At 45.7% G+C, this 21,077-nt stretch overlaps 1 protein-coding gene across 3 annotated transcripts in view; it reads right to left on the reverse strand.

Moving 5' to 3' along the window:
• The window catches only part of LOC120949198 (cuticlin-3), a 41,009-nt gene extending 20,157 nt beyond the window's left edge, over window positions 1-20,852 (reverse strand). The window contains exons 1-3 of one of the 3 annotated variants that reach the window (XM_040366312.2): window positions 20,812-20,852; window positions 19,411-19,939; window positions 2,781-2,843 (exon numbers count right to left, since the gene is read on the reverse strand). In XM_040366312.2, the coding sequence (XP_040222246.2) occupies window positions 2,781-2,822 (42 nt within the window). In that variant the 5' untranslated portion in view covers window positions 2,823-2,843; window positions 19,411-19,939; window positions 20,812-20,852. Of the gene's footprint in view, window positions 1-2,780; window positions 2,844-19,410; window positions 19,940-20,733 lie in introns of all 3 variants that reach the window. The other 2 variants (XM_040366311.2, XM_049607873.1) reach the window with 2 other exon arrangements.
• Window positions 20,853-21,077: the final 225 nt, after the last annotated feature.

Raw genomic sequence — 21,077 nt, forward strand, 5'->3', positions numbered from 1 at the left:
AAGTAGTACTGCGAGAAAATAAATTGTCAGTCCGAGTTATTCCCAATGTTCTTCCCATTGCGGGAGTTTGCCGTCCTTCGCAGCAAAACATTTCCCGTTCCAATATTGGAGGAGAAGCGAAGATGCTTGGTATATTACCGAAGATGTTGCAGCCAACAAGATTTCTCTTCTCGAGAGAAGCGCTCATTATTTGCCCTGCTTTTCCTCGCACGACCTCAACTGCTACCTCGTATCTTTCACACTCCATTTCGGTAAAGGTCAACCCGTGCAACAGGTCCGTTTTAACGCCCCACATACAGACACACTCGCTTCCTCGGTTTATGTTATTGCTGTTGTCGCTAGTAAACGGTGAAAATTACGACATCCTCTCTAATTGCACCGATCGCCCCGTCGGAGAATGCACGCGACTGCCGGACTGCTGCCGGAGAATCCTGCTGCCGAACACGCAGAACACGGAGAACAGTTAGAATAATGAAACACATACATGACTCAACAGATTTTTGCAACCTTTTCTGCTCCCTTCCCGCTGGACAATGGGTTGGGCTTGAGCTTCATGCTTCTGTATGTGTGTGTGTGTGTGTGTGTGTGTTTGAAGGCGACTCGGATGGTCAACGATGGGAGGAAATTTTTCCATTGCTCCATTCTCGAAGATCATCTTCTCCACTGCCCACCAACAATGGCGCCAAACGGTTCACGTGGGCCTCGGCGTTCCAGGGTCTCGGTGCAAGCGTGCCTGTAGAGGCCAGCTGTTCACATTACGTAATGTAACAATGTGGCCAATTTGCATCAAAGTACCCGGGCAACCACACCTTGCGTGCAGATAGTAGCGAGTTCATGCTGCACACACCAACACCAACCTAGTGTCCACTGGGCAACACTAACTGTTTGGTCGTGCCCTTCCCATGATACATCTTCACTAAGATGTTGCAAACTGTTCTAGCTGCAGCGGCAACAACCCGGCGAGTAATACCGACGGACACCTTGGTGAGCGGCCAGCTGAGAACTCATTACACCACCAGCCGTGAATCGTTGGCGGGCAGGTGAAAACATTCCGGCATTCGTGCGCATACAATTATTGTCGGCACCTTTTTGCCTGTTTCCCCGCTAGGCTTGGATCAAGCGATCGTTCGGGGGGTTACTTTCGCAGTTGGATGCCGGATCTTTCTCTCGCGCGAGCGCTTGCATCGTGAGACTCCAGACTCCAGATCCTCTGCGAGAAGAAGAAAATGTAATGTAGTTGTGGCGATCGAGATCAACTGGTCAGCGTGATAGCGAAGCTGTCAGGTTACGTCCAGTGAGTCTGTGTTCTGCAGACATCTTATCTAACGGACTTATTACGAGGCTTCCAAGAGAGTTGCCATCACAACACAACTGATAAGGACTTCACCATAGAAGGCATCCAAAATTTGGATTTGGAGATCAAGTCAATTTATGGAATTCAAACAAACCGTGTTCCAAAATCCCGTGTTCAATCATGCCAAACATTCTAATTTCACTCCATTTCCAGATAAACATCGGACAGCCAAAACGGTCTACGGACGTCAAATTCTTGGCATCAAAAGCCTGATCCAAGTCTGGACAGTGGAGAATGAAGGATACCCAAAACCAACAACCGTGACAGTCTTTATCGTAATCCCGCATCTCCAAACAGGCCCCACCGAAGGGATCATTAACACCGCTCGGGCAAGCGGCACATCACGTTGCCCTACTTTCGAACAGGTTGTCCAAATGCTGTCGAATTCTTCCCGCCAACCTCCTCCCGGGGCTCTGTTCTACGACAAGAGAGAGGCTCTGAACTGTCCGCGTGTGTTTTGCAACGTAATGTTTGCGTTGGCGACGTCACTACGCCTACCGTCGGCCTGAAGGCCGTAAAATTGACTTCCCCAACGCTACGGGCCCAACCTTGCCCTTGGGGTGGGATGGGTTTCGGTTAAGGTGGGTGTGGCTCAGGGGTACAGCGGTGGCACGTATTATTTACATATCAAGAAGACGACGTCCTAACAGTAGCAGGAAGCAATCTAACAACATTCAAACCGGCACCGTTGGAACTGTTTTGCAAAGGCAACGACATTCCACGCGAACACAGAATGTCTGTGACAGTCCACTGACAAGTGACGAGTTGGGGGGCACGAGTGTAGCACTCGCTGCTGCTGATGTTCGCATGATGCAAAGGCATTGATGGATCCTCTGCGCCTATAGCTACGGCGGGCATCCTCTCCAGCAGGGTTCTCTGAACCCCAAAACCCCCGACACAGCTCTACGACCGTTCCGCAAACAAGTTACCGCCAATCACCGCTACCGAGACGAAGCTGCCAGCTCGGTCCCCAGCCCGTCCAGTTGATTGGGTCCCAATTGCCCCTGTGTCTATGTGTGTGTGTGTGTGTTTACTACAACCGATTGATCATTATCATTGGATTGCGAATGCGCGAGCGCTTAAAGGACGGCCTGGTTGCAACCCGCGACCGCTGCGCTTATCTAGCCGGCTGCAATCGCACAACGGGACAGCGACGGAGCGCCCGTTTACCGTTTTCGCTAGACCCACTGGGTGGCGTCTGGCGGTGATCGAGCTTGACTTTAATTGACGACGATGACGACGGTGACGACGGTGGCTTCGATCGATTCGGGTTGGACACGCAACAGGAAATTAAAATTACCTCGCACACGCACCAGGCTTTTCCCTTTAATGCGGGGGGAATCGAGTTTAATGAAAAACGCATGGCAAATATGGGCCAGCGGCTACTTGACCAACCATCGTATCGAAGGGTGAGGGTTTCACTTACCAAAACGTATAGTATCGTGCTAACTATCGAGTGTTTCTCCATGTTGATTTCATCGAGGTGTGTCTGTGAAATGAAAAAAATAAACGGAAATGAAAAGAAGAAGGTTAATGAAAATACCTTGAAAGTTGAGAGGAAAAACAACACAGATCTGAATGCATTGAAACTGAATTGAAACGAACTTCGGCGGCATGGAAATTGCAACCGCTCAAAAGGGGGGAAAGTACGCACCGTCGATCAAGGTTGAACTGGAAAGTTTTGTGTTTAGCCGAAAACGGAAGGAAATCTGATCATTTCCCATTTTTACTTTAAGGTGGATCAAGTGGAAGACGCTTTCTTCTGTGTTGGAATGAAATTAACCTTTTTTTATATGCTTAATGTGTTCTTCTTTCTTTGAAAGCATCTCCAAAGCCTCTGTTTTTTTCAATAAAAACTAAATTAATCATTGATTTTGCTTTCATCGACGATTTCGGTACGATCGATGTGACTCGAAAGCCCTGCTTAAAAACAGGTTATTAAAATTGAACAGGTTTTTTTCGTGTGGCATGTGCTGAAAGTGATGTTCCCAATTCCATGTCCCTTGTTAAGCAAAAAGCCAACAGAATGTGACAAATTTTATTGCTGCTCAAACAGAACGATCAATTTTGCTTCGAACAAGCGAAGAGGATACAAACTTTTGCGTAGCATCCGTTGCCTTCACCCAGTCAGGCTTCGTTTCTTTATTCGCTATCCAAAGAAGGAACTGGTTTGTCCAATTCATTACGCCGTACGGGTTTGCATTCGATAAAAACAGCGACATTTCGCCCAACCAACTGATGAGATCATCGGAAATTTCACTCCAATCGTCGCGTTGCGAAAGCCACCGCTGTCTGTCGATAAGAGAGCGCAAAAAAACTCCGAAGGCTGCCAACCTGCTGCAGTGAGGTGTGTTGTCATTCGGAACTTCCAAACGAGGCGGAAATGAGCCGTCCAATCTAGTGGCGGTGCACATAACGTTTTTCTTCTTCGGCTGCGCACTTACGTGTGTACAGCACGGAACGGAACCGGTACACACACCGGTGCAGCAGCAGCAGCAGCCCAGCAGCCCAGCATCCAACCGCGCCAGCCGCTTGTGCTACATTCGGAACTAGGAAATAGGAAACGCATTTCATTCAATTTCCTTGCCGCACCCAACCCCGGGGAGAGAAAAATTGGCATTAAGGTGCTACACCGACCTGTTCCGAGCTTCCCAAGGCGTTCGGACTGATCCATCGGTACGGGTTTTCCTCCATTACACACACACACACTTCCTATTTTTTCCGCCTTTCCGTAAACAAGACGTGAAGGCTTTCGTGGTGCCTATTTTCTTATTACTTTTCCTCTCATCACTTTACTTCATTTGATGTGTGTTGCTGCTGTTGCTGATGGTGTGTGTTTTGAAAATTTATGCAAAAGCACACCAGCACGCATGCCGCTCTTGCTGTAAGGTGGGTGATGCTTTCACCCCAATCGGGTGCAGCGCCGATTTGTTGGCCTTTCGCCTCATCTTTTCTGCGCGTTTGAATCGAAGCAAATGGGGTGGATGGGTGGGAGGATGGGTTCGCGAATGGGTGAGTATTCGGTTCGGTGCGTGTTGACGTAACAAAAAAAAAAAAGGTGCAAAACACAAAACACACAAAGCGGGTTAGGATAGTGGAGAGGGTTTGGAGGTTACGTCTTTTCCAACCGTTCGATTCCGTCCCGTATGGTGGAAGTGGTGGCTGTTAGATGGAACGAGGAAAAAGAAGTACACAAACACACACAACAATCATTCAATTTGTGTCTTGTGAGCGCTTACGGAAGTGAAGAATGTAGGTGACGATGGCATGAGCCACTACAGCAGTAATAATATTTTCACCTCACTTCTACTGCATTGAAGTCTTTCGTTGAGGTAAGGTTGCGGCTGCGAGATGGTGGAAGTTTTTCCGCTTTCACTCGCATCACTCTTTAAGAAAAGGTTCTTTCCTCACTCTAACAAGCGTGTGTGTCTTGTTTTGCTCAAGGTGGTAAAACTTTGGGCCCGTATTCTTCTGCTGCTGCAAACTTCAACCACACAAAGAAGGCCGCCGAGCATGAAATGGAATGAAATTATTTCCTCTCGGATTTATTGCCTGTGCTGAAAATACCACCCGTGAAAGCGGGCTCTGACCATTACCCAAGGCACCTGGACTGGAGTGTGTATGTGTGTGTTTGACCATAAATCATGATCTGCAAAAAGAATGAACAAAGCAGCATTAATACGATGCAATAAATCAAAACAATCGCGATGCTAAACACATTCTTTTATCTGATAAAATCGATCTTCCAGGCCAACTCCAGCTGGGCTCACAGACACCCACCGATACAGGTCCGATCGCTTTGCGGAGGATTAATGCTCTGACCCTGAAGCAAATCTATAAAGAGTGCCACACGATACTAGGTAACATCGATCGTGGACACGATCACGGAGCATTATGGAATCTAAAGGCCGTTTTTTTTTCTTCTTCTGCAGACCACTACAAAGCAACGGTCGGTAAGGTCCACAAGAGAACCACCCTAAACGGTTCGCTCTCCTTCCCGAAAGTTCAATAGTTTGTGTTGCCGAAGTTAGATTGTAGGCAAAAGCCTTCCCATTCCGCTCGCACGAACTGGACCACGCTTGGTGAGGCACGATTTCTTGCGGTCTCCCATTGCGTGCTGCTCGGTGGCGTATGAAACTCAACCATGCCGCCACGGTGTGTGTTAGAGCTCAGGGCGCATGGACCTCGCCCCGGAATGCTCAAGACAACGTTGCACCCGATGATTAACCCGGGCGCTGCGTGCTTATGCTGATTTGCCGAGCCGCGTTACTGTTGGGACAGTGGAGACCGGGGCCAGGCATGTCGACATGTTAAGTGATCGTTCTGTTTTTTTGTACAGTCCATAACGATCTGATTCGAGGTGTATGTAATCGGTACGTGGTACGGGGTGGCTTTTGACGTGATCAACTATCTGCCTGCCAACAAGCTCCGATTTGCAATATTCATAATAATCAGAACGACCTCCTCGAGCGCACGCCCGAAAGGAGTGAAAGGTCTGCATTTCGCATTGCCCGCGTGGGCGATCGTCTATTGGTGGCAGCGGATAGAAGCGGCGTAAGGTAAGGCTTACAAATTAATTTATCGCTTGCAAATTCATTTTTCTATTCCCTCCCATCCACTTCCAGCCACAAATGAGCATATTTAGGATCGTCTCCATGCATCTCCACACCGCTGGCAAACAAAGGCGGCAAGAAATTGCATTTTAATGCAGCTACAGCGGTTGCTGGAGGTGGTACGGGGTGGAGGATCCCCATTCGTCGGCAGGAGCGATGTGCGAAAAATGTTTACACGAATGCGTGAAAGTGAAAGGAGTTAATGACTGGAACGGGGATGGCGATCGTTTCGGATTAGAGTTGCCGCTCCAAGACGGGGCGGGGTTTTTTCAAACACACTCACACAGCACAGACAGACAGCTGCCACCCAGCGCTAAAGGTGAGTTACGATTTTAGCCACACGCGGTTTTGCTCCTTTCGGAAATCGAAAACAATTCGCCCGGCTAGCGCGATCGTTAGTTGGTGCTTTGTTTGAACATATTTCTCCGCTGTTGTGAGGGAGTTTGCAAAGCAGTCAACCCTCGAGAGGAGAGGAGCTCGTGTCCAGTAACTGATTTTCGTGTTTCCTAGCTCGAATCGGTTACATCACGGCGCTTGTTTTCTCCTATTTGCGACAAACTTGTGTGTTTGGTTTGTGGCAAAAGGGGAGAGCGGGGACAGGGGGTTCGTTGCTTTAACGAATTCGACTCATCTTGAAAGTGAGCTGTAGTCGTAACTTTCCTTTAATTGAATTTGGTGTGGTCGTAATCGAGTGGTTGGTTGATTGGGAAAGGTTGGTATGAAAGGGAGATTAAGAGACTGTTTTAATTTGTAATATTTTTCTACAGCATATGACAAAACTAGTTTGATTTATTTGTAAAGATGTAATCCTCTAATCAAAATACTCCCGGGAAAAGGTTCTTGTGATGCGCTTACTGGAATGAGTTTTTGACTATTTACCTAAACCTGACCTTTTTATTATTCATCATTTATCTTTTTGCTCAGAGATGCAATTTTTCTCACTTGAAATGCTTTCAAAACCTCCAGAATATAAATCAGCTCATTATTTAACGCCAAAAAAGCGCTCGGATAATTATCGGACCAAAAACACTCAACAGACTCCGTCGTGGTGCATCACAAAAAAATGAGACCCCCTGGCCAATAATTGACATTTTTCCTTCCCCCCTGCTGGAAGCTGTACAAAGTAAGCTCATTTATTTGTAGAGACAAACCACACAAAACAAGCACTCTATCTTGCACAAACAGCGCAGCAAACGGTCCCAAATTGCCGTGCGAAACGCGACCAATAGGCGACGAACCCTTCCCCCTCTCCTTTCAAATCGTCCGCCTAATAGTTCTGATCCGTCCATCAACCTGAGACGCGCTGCGAGACATCCCTTTGCTGCGCTGCTAAAGCACTGCTTCGTTCAATGTCAATTTTAAACATAATTATGATGTGATTTTGCCACGAGATGAGATAATCGGTCGGGCCGCAGCTCCAGATGCTGCGACCGAGCGACCGAGCGCGCACGAGCACGCTTTAAAGCGCTTTAATTGTGTTGACGAGTGCCCTCGAGGGGACACAAAAGTAAGACCAGCAGGGAGGGATGAATGTTCCATTCAGCCCGCTCTCGGCGGCACCCTCTGCCCATTTGGGCTTGGCATGGCAAACTGCATGGCAAAAGTTTTGTTGACTCTAAGATCAACGCGCACCAAAAACCCCATTAGCAGTGTGCGGTCGCTCATGATCGTAGCGCGCCATGCGTAGCGGGCTAAAAATAATGCCGCACTGTCAACCGGCACCATCGATCCGCTGGGACTGTGTGCTGAGATGCCCGTGAGGTGGCTTCTTCTTTTGCCTTTCTAGACTTGCAGTTAAACCATCATGAAAAATATAAACAAAGAAAGAAGACAGACGAAAAGATTACTTTTTCTTGAGGCCGTTGTCTGTGGACGCTCGCGTGGCCTTTACATTGGTTGTGGCGGTTTGTCTGTCAAGCTTATCTGCCGCGAATGGATCAACAGCAGAGCAGGCTACACTTAACGCACAGCACTTTATTACTTGCCTGCTGTTTACAATGCTTCAAACAACGTCGTGCGTTTACATGGGGGAATGTTTACTTCATTTCGATCGAAACGCAACACGATAAAATTTGCCATGTAAGGGGAAGTATGTTTATCATTTTATATGTTTTAAATTATCTGAGTTAATATTCATCATATCGATAAAAAAGCAATATTTGAAATAATCGTACATCACACTGCTTGAGGGTTTAATGTATTTTTAAACACTGCTAAGGGTGTCTTGCCACCACTTCAATACGATTAAATTTCCATGAGATTCGTCAATTTGATTCCAAAAATGTGCATATTATTTTATAGGGAGAGTATGTTTTAAAATCAAAAATGCGAAAAATAGGCACAAATCAGCACTGATCTGCTATACACGCGGAGCGAACTCCGTATGCTAGGGCTTATCAATCTTCATTGTATGCTTCAAGGATTTGAAATCGCTGAGAATAGCAACATAAATCTCCTATGTCAGACTATGAGCACGACACGGACAGATTTCTTGTAAAGACAAATCAAAGCAACGGAAAATCCTATCTAAAAAATCCGTAGCAGCAATGTCACGTGTCTAAAATGAACGAGTCTATTTATCTATTTGGGGAACAATTGTTTATCGTATAAAAGGCTTTTCTCGTCTAGTCTTATTTCTTCAAAATCTTTTGTTGGAGTGTTACGATATTGCATTCATCTTAATGTTTGCGGTAGACTTACATTAATATTAAAAGTGTTAAGCTGATGCTTGTTAGTCTCCAACATAAAATCTACTAGCGATACACAGATTAAAGGAATGATTAATTAAGCTGATCCTATAAACAAGTAACTGTTTTTTTTTCAGACAAAACTTCCAAGAAGAATTATTCCTCTAATTTTAATAAAATTAATCCTATGAAGCTAACTATTTGTGATTGAAAAGTAGCCCATCTTTTCCATCATCCTTCAACAAACTTTTAAATCAAATGCTAACGTACAGCAAACATTAAACAGCCGATCAATCTAACGATCTCGGGCTACTCTGTACAGACGCTAACAGTGCCGTATTCAACAAAGAACCAGGAAATCATGAACAATGATGCTCCTTCCCCAATTTCCCCCCGGGAAGACACCAGCGGGAGGGCCTTACCTTTACAACCCTGTCCTGTGTGTGTGTTTTTTTGTTGCCCTCATGTTGTTCCCTGTCTATTATGCGTTCCTGTCCCGCATTTTTCGCGTCAAGATTTATGACATCACCGCGGTGGTGCCGCGGCTCTGTGTGACACGCTTGATGGATTGATCACCCATCGAACCGTTGCTCTTCGTTGCTGCGTCCCAGAGCGAGCGACTGCCGTGCTGCATAATTACAACCCGTCCGAATGCAGCGCGCTGGGTTCCGGAAACTATCGTCGTCGTCGTCGTCGTGCACAAGCTAACAGTACTTGTGAACCGCCCCGTTGTTTGGCATTTCCCGGCAGCACGATTAATCGATCCCGATGGGCCGCAAACAGCGATAGCTGATTAATGGAACGATCACCTCCAAAGAAGCCCAGCGGCGACGACGCACCCGGGTGTTTCTTACAATTAGCATTCTTCGGTCCACTAACGCAACCACTTGGGGACACCCATTCACACACACACACAAACGCACACTTCGGGAAGGTTTAATGATAGTATTCCGTGCCTTTTTTTTAATTTATTAGCAATTCACATTTTGCCACAACGGTGTTTGGTGCGTAAAGAAGCGCGAGGATGACTTCACCCGGAGATGTCCCGTTCCGTGGCGTTTGTCCGGATGTGCTAATCGGCATACCGAAGAGGTGTGTAGCTTTGATTAGCAATAAGCTATACCACACCAAATGCTCAGCGAAACAGCTTCCTTTCGGCAAATGCGTGACAACAAAGGCAAAATAGGTGTTTTGCAATAACGATGATGATGACATAATTGCTGATCTCATCTCGACCATCTCGGTGCATTAATCACGTTGATCACTTTCAATCGCGAAATTTGCGCATTTGTTTGCTGATTTGTGACCATCATCGCTTCAATGAGCGATCACATTACCCAGCCACAATACAAATTGGGCTCTATTGGGTCGAATTTTGAACGCTCGATTATTTGGCCACATTAGGTGGGGCGGCGTAATTGCTGCCCCATGCTACGAAACAGGATTTCATCAAACAGCAAGCAAATGCCTGATTGCCCGCCATTCCGTAGGCATTTATTTGCAATTTCTTTCACACCACCGTTCTGCGTTCGATGCGGGTCGTGAGCTGAACGCGACACCCTTTTTACCGGTTGCGCAATATGAGCGATATACATACGCGTGGAGACGCACGCGTTAACAACAGCCAACTAGAGATTGCAGATTGAGATCACGGTTTCCAAAAATGGGAGACCTTTTAATGATACACCTTTAGCCGGCACGGTGGCAGTTAAAAAAAGACCGAAACGAACTCCCGCACAATGGATAAGCACGATGGCCGTACGGACCGCATGGTGCGGGCTGTGCAATCGGTCTCCCCTCCCAACCAATTCAAGATGACCTCGCCAACCTGTTTCGGCAAAAAGGTGAGGTGTCAGGCGACGAACCAACCAGCAAACCCAAAACTCGTGCCCCTTGTGCCAAAAGTGGGTCGCGTTTTGATGACTTTACAAAATTGAAAAGCCAACCCCGCCCTTCCCCGTTGTGCTTTAAAATAATAAAAGAAAAGTCAACAGACGGGTGGGGGTGGGGCGGGAAAAAAACGATGCTCGGAGCAAGATGACCTTATCTAGTGATGAAGCAGATTTTGTCCAAAACGTTCGACTAAAACACTGTTGGCCGTTATCAATCATGGCGAACTAGTTTGCGTTTTTTTGTGTGCTTCTCATCTTTCCCTCTATAAAATGTACCTAATTTGGCTAGATTGTAGCAAGATCGAATCTCGCGTGGCTCGCAATGGTGAGACTTTCGGTCTAATTAATTCCGTTAGGTTCCGCCTTTGTTGGCGAACAGTGCAGGACAGTTATTTGAACTGTAGGGCTTTATGCAGCTAATCTTCCCGTTCTCATCAGACTCGATGGTGACTCTTCACAAAACGCTGCGGCTCAAGTATTCTTGGCCACTTTTTCTTGTTGGTTTATTGTAAAGAGGTTCGTCGCTTGCTGCAGTCTCCGCGCCGGCTGTGTGCTGTACTATTGCAACAAAAGGTGGAAAACGAAAAAAGCGCTAAGAAGTCAAGAACTTGTTCAACGCTACAGAGACTCGACACCGAGCGAACTACCAAACTGATCCGGTGATTGTATGTTAATTGCAGATACAAAGATGCAAAAAAGAAGGGAAAAAACGTACCCAATCCCCAAGTTCCCGAAACTATCAGACAAGCGATCTCGGTGTACGCCGGACTCGGTACGGATAGCGCAGCGAATTGTAAACCCCGCTTTGCTGTGGCTTTCTGATCAACGTATTGAGCGCGTAAGGCTGGGCTGCAAAGCCGATTTCGTACGCAAAGAAGCTTAGAAGTAGTAGGAGCGATATTACGGCAGGACTCATATCTAAACAAATTGCTCGCCCAGTGTAACGACGAACAAAAGCGTTGTCTGTACTCACGGCGCTGTTCTGTTCTGCGATTGCCTATTAATAGGACACATAATCGGGCGCGTGCTTGAAGAATACGCATCACTTCATACAGACAAACAGGAGAAAAGACAAACAAGAGCATGAAGCCTCTTTCATTCCTAACTGTATCATGGGTTTATACCTAACAATGAAATACCAAAGGTATCTCAAATGGGCATGATAATTGTGGATGTTTCGCGATTCTAGCGCGAGAGCACACACACGATCAGCTCAGAATGCGAGACGATGAAGACGGCAGCGCACAAGAGCAGTTACCGTTGTGCGTAAAATTGATTACGAAACTAGATCAATAGGGATAGGGATTGAGCAGTTGGGAAAAGGGGGTTTATGAAGTACAGTTTGAACGATCTAGATTCTGTGTGGCAAAGTGATCTATTGTTCCAAAATGGGGATGAGAGGTTTTATTGCATTTTTTTCGGAACGGATAAGGTGTTGATTACTGAAGATTAGTATGAATTTTGTGCAGCAAATGACTCTTTTTCAACATATTCTGCTCAATTTGTAGCTTGAAAGGCCTAGAATTTAGTTGTAGCTCTATTTAGTCGTATTTTGTCACGATTGTTTCTTCAATCAGTACATAAAAAGAGACATTCTTCAATCAATACAGCTGCATGAATGTTTATCGCTTGATGAAAAACAAAATTAACAGGATTTTCAACAAAATAGATTTAAAATTATTGGGAATGACTCAATACAGTTGGTTTAAATTGATCAAATAAATAACAGTCAATCCTCATTCAGTCGTTTCACAAATCATTTAAAGAATATACATCGTGAAATACATATATTTAGGCATTATTATACTATATTGACTGTATCAAAAATAGCTCTACATTTTCAGATTCTCTGTTAATGATCTACTAATTAGACCTTAAAGAAATGGAACTGTATCACCGAACCATAGTTCCTCCACTTAAACGCCTTATCGAAATGAAATAAATCACCAACCGTTAATTCCTACAAATCGTTCCAATAACATTACTCACCTTCAACCTTCCCCCCCCCCTCCCCAACATAACTTCTGATTAAAACAAGCCTTATCGGCATGTGCCGTACACATTCTTCCACGGCTCAAAGATGGCCGACAACTTCATCGTTAAAGCAAACGAGCGCGGTTTCCAGCGTGCGCATCGTAAAACAAACCCAAACGATCCAAAACTCCCCAAAGGGACAAGCATTTGCATAGAATGCTCGTTTACTACGGCTACGGTCAACCAAAGTCGATAGGAAATGCTGACGAAACTGTGTGCAGCACCAGTAATTAATTGATATGCAGCCCATTCGACTAGCCAGCCGGACCCGATAAGAATTGTGTCACGCCCGGGGTTTGGTTGGTAGGTAGGTAGATAGAAGAAGAATGATTGTTCTTTCACTCTGCTTCTAACACGCGCGATTGATAGTGCGGCGAGACCCTGCAGAAAGCATTTAATCCTAGATTAGAACGCATATAATTATGTTGCTTCTTCGCTAGCACAGCAGCTGCCTTTATTCTAATTGATTTTTTTGCTGTCGCTCCCGATACATCGCTCTTCCTTTTGCTCCCATTTCCCAGCCGGACGCCGAAGCGATTCATTAAAAATTTAAATGTTTGCCAAATTGTTGTGATCGGTAAGAATTTGCGCCGCGTGCGTGCCCTACAAATCTCGAATTCATTCGACCCAGGCCACCGGATGTGGGCCGTTTTGGGGCCGGCATTAAACGTCCCAAAACAGGGAAGCTATAATGCAGCGGTCGTGTGGCTGATCCGCGCGAGCGCCAAAGAATAAATTGCTGGTTTCGATTCCATTTCAACTGCCCATTGCGCGGCTCGGTACGCTTCCAACGTATGCAAGTCAGAGCACGTCGCGGTACAAAACTATAATTTGTTAAATTTACAGCATTCGCAACACTCTCCGGGCTGGGGTAAGAGCGTAGCCGCAATAACTGGGCCACACCGGCTTGGTTAGTCTAATGAGCGCTCGGAGGGGCTACCATTTAAGCAGAAGCAAAAGGTTGGTCGCCCTTCTGCTCGATCGACGCCAACCGGGCGGGCGGGCGGGCCAACCAACAGCCAAGCCACAGCTCTGCCTCGCGACCATTAATAATCGGCTGCGCGATAGGGCCACTGCTTTGATTTGCACGCTGCGGTGTGCGCGTATGAACGGTCCGATTAGTCGTGACCGAGCGCACCCTTTCGGGTCGAATGCGTTAGACAAAGGCCTCATTCGTGCTGCTCATCTCCCGGCAGTTGGGGTTTATCTTTAATTTGTGCTGACCCATTTTTAGCCCTTCCTGCTTAACGTTCGGGACAACAGGCTGGAGATAGATGGAGAGCGGACTGTGTCGAGCAGAGCTATAAAGTTCGACCTTCTCTGGACGAATGGAAGCGATGCTACGACACCGCGTTGGTGAGGATGAGCCACAGTTGAGATTAACAAAAAGCTCATCGTTTTATCGTACCCGTCAATCGCGGTGGTAGAAGTGACGCTAGATGGGGTTCAGAGAGGATGGAAAGAAGGAAGCAATAATTAACCGCGAAACGTGAGCTCCATTGAAGAAGCGGCTCCGTATCGTTCGGAGCGGGGATGAAAGTCACCGATCGGTTTGATTTGATCAATCGATCGAGGTGTGGGAGAGGAAGGTTTTTCGAGTTGATTCGTAAATTGCTTTGTCCTCGTTTGCTGATCGTTTGCCGATGAGTTCTTTCACACAATCAAATCGTAGTTTGTTGGGGTAGAATTAATTTTCATTCTAAAGGCAATACTGTCTTCTCGCGGCATTGAAGTCTTTCGTCTACCGTCAGCCGTACCAGGTGCGTGTTTTAAAACCTCTTTCACTCCCCCATTGGCAGTTATTAAATCCCGTAAGAGTGCAATAAACTTGTTGCTTTTCCCAAAACACACACATAATACGTACTTGATCGGTATTATCGCACCTTATGCTACGGCTCGAACGCTTCTACAGCACACGCCTGCATTCCCAAGGTCTCCGCTCAAGGCGGTTGTTTATATATTTTTTTGGGAAAGAATGAAAGAATGTTTTACGCTCCACCTTCACCAAGCAACGCAGCACCGTACGCAGCTGGTGAAAGCTTCTTTTTTTCACCAATCATTCACTTAATAAAAATACGTAGCGGTACTAACTACCACAGGGAGGCAGACGGCACACTAGCATCCACCAACCATCGATTCGATTGGGAAATCGGATTTCAATTTATTTTCCATTTGCCCTGCTGACTACCCTTTCTGCTGCTACGCAACAATGCTCACAACTATGTGTGTGTGTGTGAGCAGCTCGCATGGGTCATCTAATGCGTATGCGTTCAACAACAGCAACAACAAAAAAACCGCCGCTCGCGAGGGAAGCCAAGAAACCCTATACGAAAAGTACGTTTGCTTTCAATGACCTCGGCGTACGCCAATGTAACGGATTCTTGACTCCAGCGTCGATCGCTAGGCGCATGCATGCGTGTGTGTGTGTTTCTTTTTCCATTGCTTCCCTTTCCCCGTACACACTACAAACTACACTAATGTTGGTGTTGTGTGATGGGTTTTTGGGGTCGAAGCTTTTCCTCCCCTGAAGCACGCGTGCAGTTTCTTCTGGTGTAGTGTTTTTTTTTTATAAATAGATTGGCCCGAGCATGCGTGTGCCAGTGTGCTGGTTTCTTTTACAATTTGGAGGGTTAGTTTAGAAAGGTAGAGTCATAAAATGTGTGCCAAATCGTTGGTTGAATCAATGATGTTAAGTCTTGAATCAGAAAATGAATCAGAAACTAAAGACTGCAATCAAGAAAGCGACGAACCTGATGGTTTTGTCTGAAAGGGGGTTTTGATGCAATTTACCAAACAAAGAATGCAATACTATAAAGTATATTATACAAAAAAAGAATCTTTGAGATTCAATAGTGCATGTATTGCTTATAAAAATAATTATAAATTAATCCGTAATTTAACAAAATCAAAGCAAATCAATAATTTTGCAGATAACTTCAAATTGTGTCTAAATGCCAATGAATTTTACCATGAACTTCGTATAACTGTTCCTGCTTTATTATATAGATTGTTTTTCTTACTTAGCCACATTTTACTTCTCAAGAGCACATATTTGCGCAATTTAATAAGAACATTTTGCTTAGAAGCACCTCTCCACCATTCCTCTCAATCCGAACTACTCTTCTTCGAGTAATTTAGTGTGTTTTACCCTTTTTATTTAATGAATTTAACAGCCCAGATAGGTTCACTTTGCTGTGTTTAAAAGCTTTCAATGAAATTAGAAACGGCATGCAAAACACTCCAACCGGCGGGTACAATGTACTGTATAGCGTCATTGCCAAAATCAATGTCGGCGTGTGAACATTATGCTTGCGCTTGCCACTAGCGCGTAAGACCACCTCCCTCCTGTATAGCATCTTTTCGCTCAAGACCTACTCTAAATATTCATTCTCATTCAAAACTGGCCCTCTCCCCTTCTTCTCTATTGGTTTTAGTGCGAATTAATCCGTCAGCGCGGTTTCGTTCGGAAGGCCTCCGACAGGCGCTGCGCCGGCATTTGCAATTTATTTCACACACACACACACACACACACACACACACACACACACACACACTGAAGGAGGTAGTGTAAGGTGCTGCCAATGGGGCGGAGGTTTTGTTTCCGACTGTGTAATGAAATTAACGCAATCAACATCCATCCATCTCCGTGGCGGGTGTGTTTGTCTGTGCAAATGAAGAAGTAATTGCGAAGTGCGTTGCGTGTAGCAGTGCGCCCCGAACGTAGAATGGTTTGGCTTACACCTACTCTCACCCACAGCCACCCACTGCCATGTGGAACATGTGGTGAGCGAGCGAGCGGGGCGACGGATGTCACAGACCAGAGGCCCTCCCGGCCACAGTCAGAAGTGGCCACGTTGCGCTTTATTAAATGCAGCGCTCCGTGTTTGTTCCATCGCCGTGACGGAAGTCAGCTGGGGCTGAGTGGCGTGGGTGCACGTGAGCTTTGCCATACGCCTCCACACGCGCCTAGTAAAGGCACATACAGACACACACACACAGAGACGCGTCTTTGGTACGGGTACCTCAACCTAAAGCTGGAGGTTGTAGTGTGTATTACGAACGATGACATCATGCGATCGCGGATAGGCGAAGTCCGTGAGAAGTTGAAGGTTAATCGGCGACAACGTAACGTGTCACGTCAGTGGGGGAGAGGGTTGTTTTAGTTCACTTACGTGCCACCGATGTTGAGTAGGTAAACCGTTTTAAGGGAAGAATTCTTGGCTGTGTACGTGTGGGTTTTTTTGATCGATTTATTCAAGTGCTTTTTGCCGTCCCAGAAGGATGACGTTCTTGAGTGATGTGTAGCAAAGTAAATTAGATTTTTCTGAAGCGATCTATCAAACATGGTGACTCACAAAACACCCACCGAAGAGGAGTGTACATCCAACACACAAAAGAATTACACCATTGAGGCCGCCGCCTGGTGAGGTGTGCTGTTAATGTTTTCCCACTTTTTATTATTAATTCGTGCACGCAAATTTAGCGTGTTCTTCCCCCCATTCGAATCCACAGCTAGATGATCTTCACGACTTTGCTATTTCATCCCCGACACGGCTCAGGTGCTTAGACTTTATGGTATCCAATTTTCATAAAACTAGTGCCCCCTTCGACCTTGCCCCCGGGGTCGGGGGCACTTGCACTGCTCGATCACCTTTTCGGAAGGGAACTTTTGCCAGCCACGTGATCTGTCGTGTAGAATAAAAAAAAGTTCATGGGAACCGTAAAGCCGTTTGAATGGGTGTTTTGCTCGCCGTATGTGTTGATAGCAGCAGCAGCTCGGCAAAAAAAGAAGGTTACCTTACTATGTGCAACCCCTTTAACCAGCACCCTCATGCACAGTTATGCTTAATTTCCCATTGCATAACCTCGATATGCTTTGTGTTTCTTCCCACCCTCAATCGAGCTCCAACGATAACGATATAATAGTCCTGCGGAAACACACACATATGCATTCTTCGGCACGCATCGGAGGAACCTGTGGTGCCGTTTTTTTCCACGCCACCAATTGGTTGGTTCCCCGCACCTAACGGGGAAAAGGTTAAGTAGAGCGAGGAAAGTGATCCCGATGCACGCCGCCGAGTGCTAGATTTGTTTGCATGTGTGTGTCTGTGTGGTGGTGATGGGAAAATTGGCAGAAAAACTCCCACCAAATCGTCACATTTGCCGTTACGATCAAAGGGAACGAAGAAACAAACAAAACAAAAAAAAAACTATCGACACACCAACGTGTTGAAGATGAACGATTTTTTCACACAGCTGAATCGCTTATTACTCCTTTGCCGTGCAGGAATAACATCCTGTTGCCGAATCGTTACTGGCAAATCACAAGTCGTGACTGTGGTTCGCAAAAAGCACCGAATCATCCCTATAAATGATCGCTTCCGGAACGCTGGTCGGCCAGGTGACGGCATGGGTCATCCCTGCGGGCGAACTGAGATCATCCTCTAATCTATCGCGGGTCTCATCCCTGATCGTGTTGATCATCTCGAGTGAAGATTTGCGGGGAATGATTGGAGAGGGATGGTATGCAAAAACAAAACCAAAAAAAGCACAAACCTCTCAACACCCGAAAATCAACGCCAGCTCATGTCCACACAATCGTGTCCGGGATGAGTACGTTTCGGGCAGAGAGGGTTTTAAATTATTAACGACCGTGACGGGAAACTTGTACAATGGCGAGAGCAATGGCATCGATCAAGGTAAAACTGTTAAAATATTAGGTTCAAACTGAACACCATTCGGCCTTGTCAGTGATAATCAATTGGGAGGCTATATTTAACACAGTTGGCTAGGTTTCGTTGGTTGATTTCGTTGCTGTCGATCAGAAACATCCTTTGGGTTTGTTTTTTATCCGGTTGGCTATGGCATGCCTGTTTGTGTTTCAGTTTCAACATTCAACAGGATCTTTCAATGTCTATTTCCGCGACGTCAGTGGAAATAATCACCTTAAGTATTGATTAAGGAAACAACCCAAAATGTTGTTAAGTAATTATAGTTTAAAGAGTCTTTACTAAGGTAAACCAATAAAAACAACACTCACAAATCATTACAGTATCTTTACATTAATTTTAGACTGTGTTTAATGTTTCTTGTGTTATTTGAAGTTTTAAAGGTTGTTTAATTCAATATTCTTTTAATCAAATGTAATGGTGAAATACGTTACATTCATTCAATATTACTTAATTCGGTCTAGATATTTTGACAGAGCCAAATGCTCGAATGTTTTTGCAATTGGATTAATTTTTACTTTACTCAACTGTATTCTTTCCCATCAAAATTGTATAAATTGCTCATTTTATAAAAGAAAAATGCATTTTGGAAGAGTTGCTTCGAAGTAATAGGTGTAACACTTCACTTTTATAAATAATAAAGCAGTCAATGGAACATAAAAATATTGTTCATCATTAAACAAGACTTTCTGTGAAATAGACGTTAAATCCTTGAGTTTTCATTCATCGATCGTGACTCAGAAAATGCAATTCAACCGCCTAGTCAGACTACTAACCTCAATATCCAAATAAGAAATGTTCCAATACACGTTACGATTTCCTGAACGAAGGACAACGAACCATTTTAAAGCAGCTTTCGTGCAATAATTCCGCCATGTTTCGAACACATTCAAAGCGCAAGGATTAAGCAGAGTGTGTAAAAGTTTGGAAAGGAAAAACACAACCCTGATTGATCGAGTGACTTTCCCGTTTTTTTTTCTTCTTCTTCTTCTTCTGGCAGTTAGTCTACCAGATAACCGGTCATCACCATCGGCCATCATCTGGACAGCGGCTTTGTGAGTGCCGCAAGCTGCGCAGCTCACTTACAAAAACGATACTTACTTTCCACTTTGTCGAGGTTATGCAACGCTTGTTGCCTTCGCTTGTCGCACCAAATCCAACCAAACCGGTGATCGATGAGAGGGAGCCCTGAACCGCTTCTTGCCCTTTTCTTTCGTGACGGGGGTTTTTCGCCTTGCGCCTTATGCTGCTGCGCGGCTACGGACTTTGATGAACGCAAGGGCCGTTGCTCGAGGACACGGTGACTCGAGGGAAATCCTGTTTTCGGGGTGTACGTTCCACCAGCACCACCCCTTCGGCTCTTGTCGGCTCCTTTTACGTCTCCCACCAGACACACATACAAAGGAAAAACACACGCACACCGACAAAACACACACACACACTCGTTTGCTTCTTATCTGTGTGATGCACTTTGCTTATTCGCTATGCTTATTCCACTGCACTAACCATTCGAAGCACTGCAGCTTGCAACACAACACAGCACAGAGCACAGAGGAGAGATGAGCACCTCACTCACACTGCACGCACACACACCTTACACTTGCATTTCCGTTTGCTTTTGCTCTTACTGCTTTTTGTGCACACAGGCGAAAGAGAACCCGAAAAATAAATAGGAAGACAAATATTAAATGATGAGAAATGATCATGTGCCACCCTGAAAATAACGCAGACGTGAAGAATTTATCGCCCCACGGCGCAGTCCTCTCAGACACTGCCAAGATAGGCCGAGATATCAAGAACCCCGAGAGAGGGACAAAGAGAGAGACAGAGATAAAGAACTGTACACGCACTGTACGAACAAAACTGTAGGGTGTGCGACAGCACCAAGGCAAACACGACAACGGGCAGCCTATCGCGAACACGATCTTTGTCAGCGCGCCGGACAAAAAGGCCGTCCGGGAGGCGAAGGGTAAAAAGGCAAACAAAACACGCAACCACACGCGGCAGAACTTGTACGACCAAACGGACGGGGCAACCTTACGCGGCTCGGATTCACATATTCTTGCCCGCCAGATGTTGGGGAAGTTGTGTTTTATGAGAAAACGCGCCCAAACCAGCGGGTGACGAAATTGGGAATTAATTTTAGAAACACGCCAAAACTTGATCGAGGCACTTGCTGGCCAGTGGTAAAGGGAAAAGTTTTAAACACTGCACTGTGAAAGAAGCAATCCTCCCCCGGGGCGGGCACAACAGTCAAGCTAATTTATGGTTTTTTTTCGTGCAGCAAAAAGAACCACTTCTTCGTACGAAAAAAAAACACCTCAAAATCTTCGGTGCAAAACTCAAAAGTAGCAGATCCCCACCCGGCGGGAGCTTCGTTCACTTAGCCACTGAAAGCTGGAAAATGTTGAAACGAGAACACACACATTGTGCTGGGCCGCTGGGCTCGAGGATCGCGTAGAAAAGCACACAGAGAAAACAACAACACGCAGATCGACTTACACACTCTGTACCGCTACGAAGCTACGAAACGAATAAGCGGGCTGCGCTCGATCGGGAGACTTCAACGCGACCGCAGACCGGAATACCTTGAAAATGTTGCTCTGGTATCGTTCTTAGGCACGGCTGCGGTGATGTTGGGTGAGAAAAGTATTGTAATTGAAAGTTGTCAGGTGACATTAATTTGATATCATTGATTTGAAAAAAAAAAGATAAATATAGGTAAACAGTAACAGTAAAAGAGTGTAGTTGTAAATAATATACAAAAG

The sequence above is a fragment of the Anopheles coluzzii genome, chromosome 2, assembly GCF_943734685.1.
Source record: "Anopheles coluzzii chromosome 2, AcolN3, whole genome shotgun sequence".
NCBI classification, from domain to species: Eukaryota; Metazoa; Arthropoda; class Insecta; order Diptera; family Culicidae; genus Anopheles; species Anopheles coluzzii.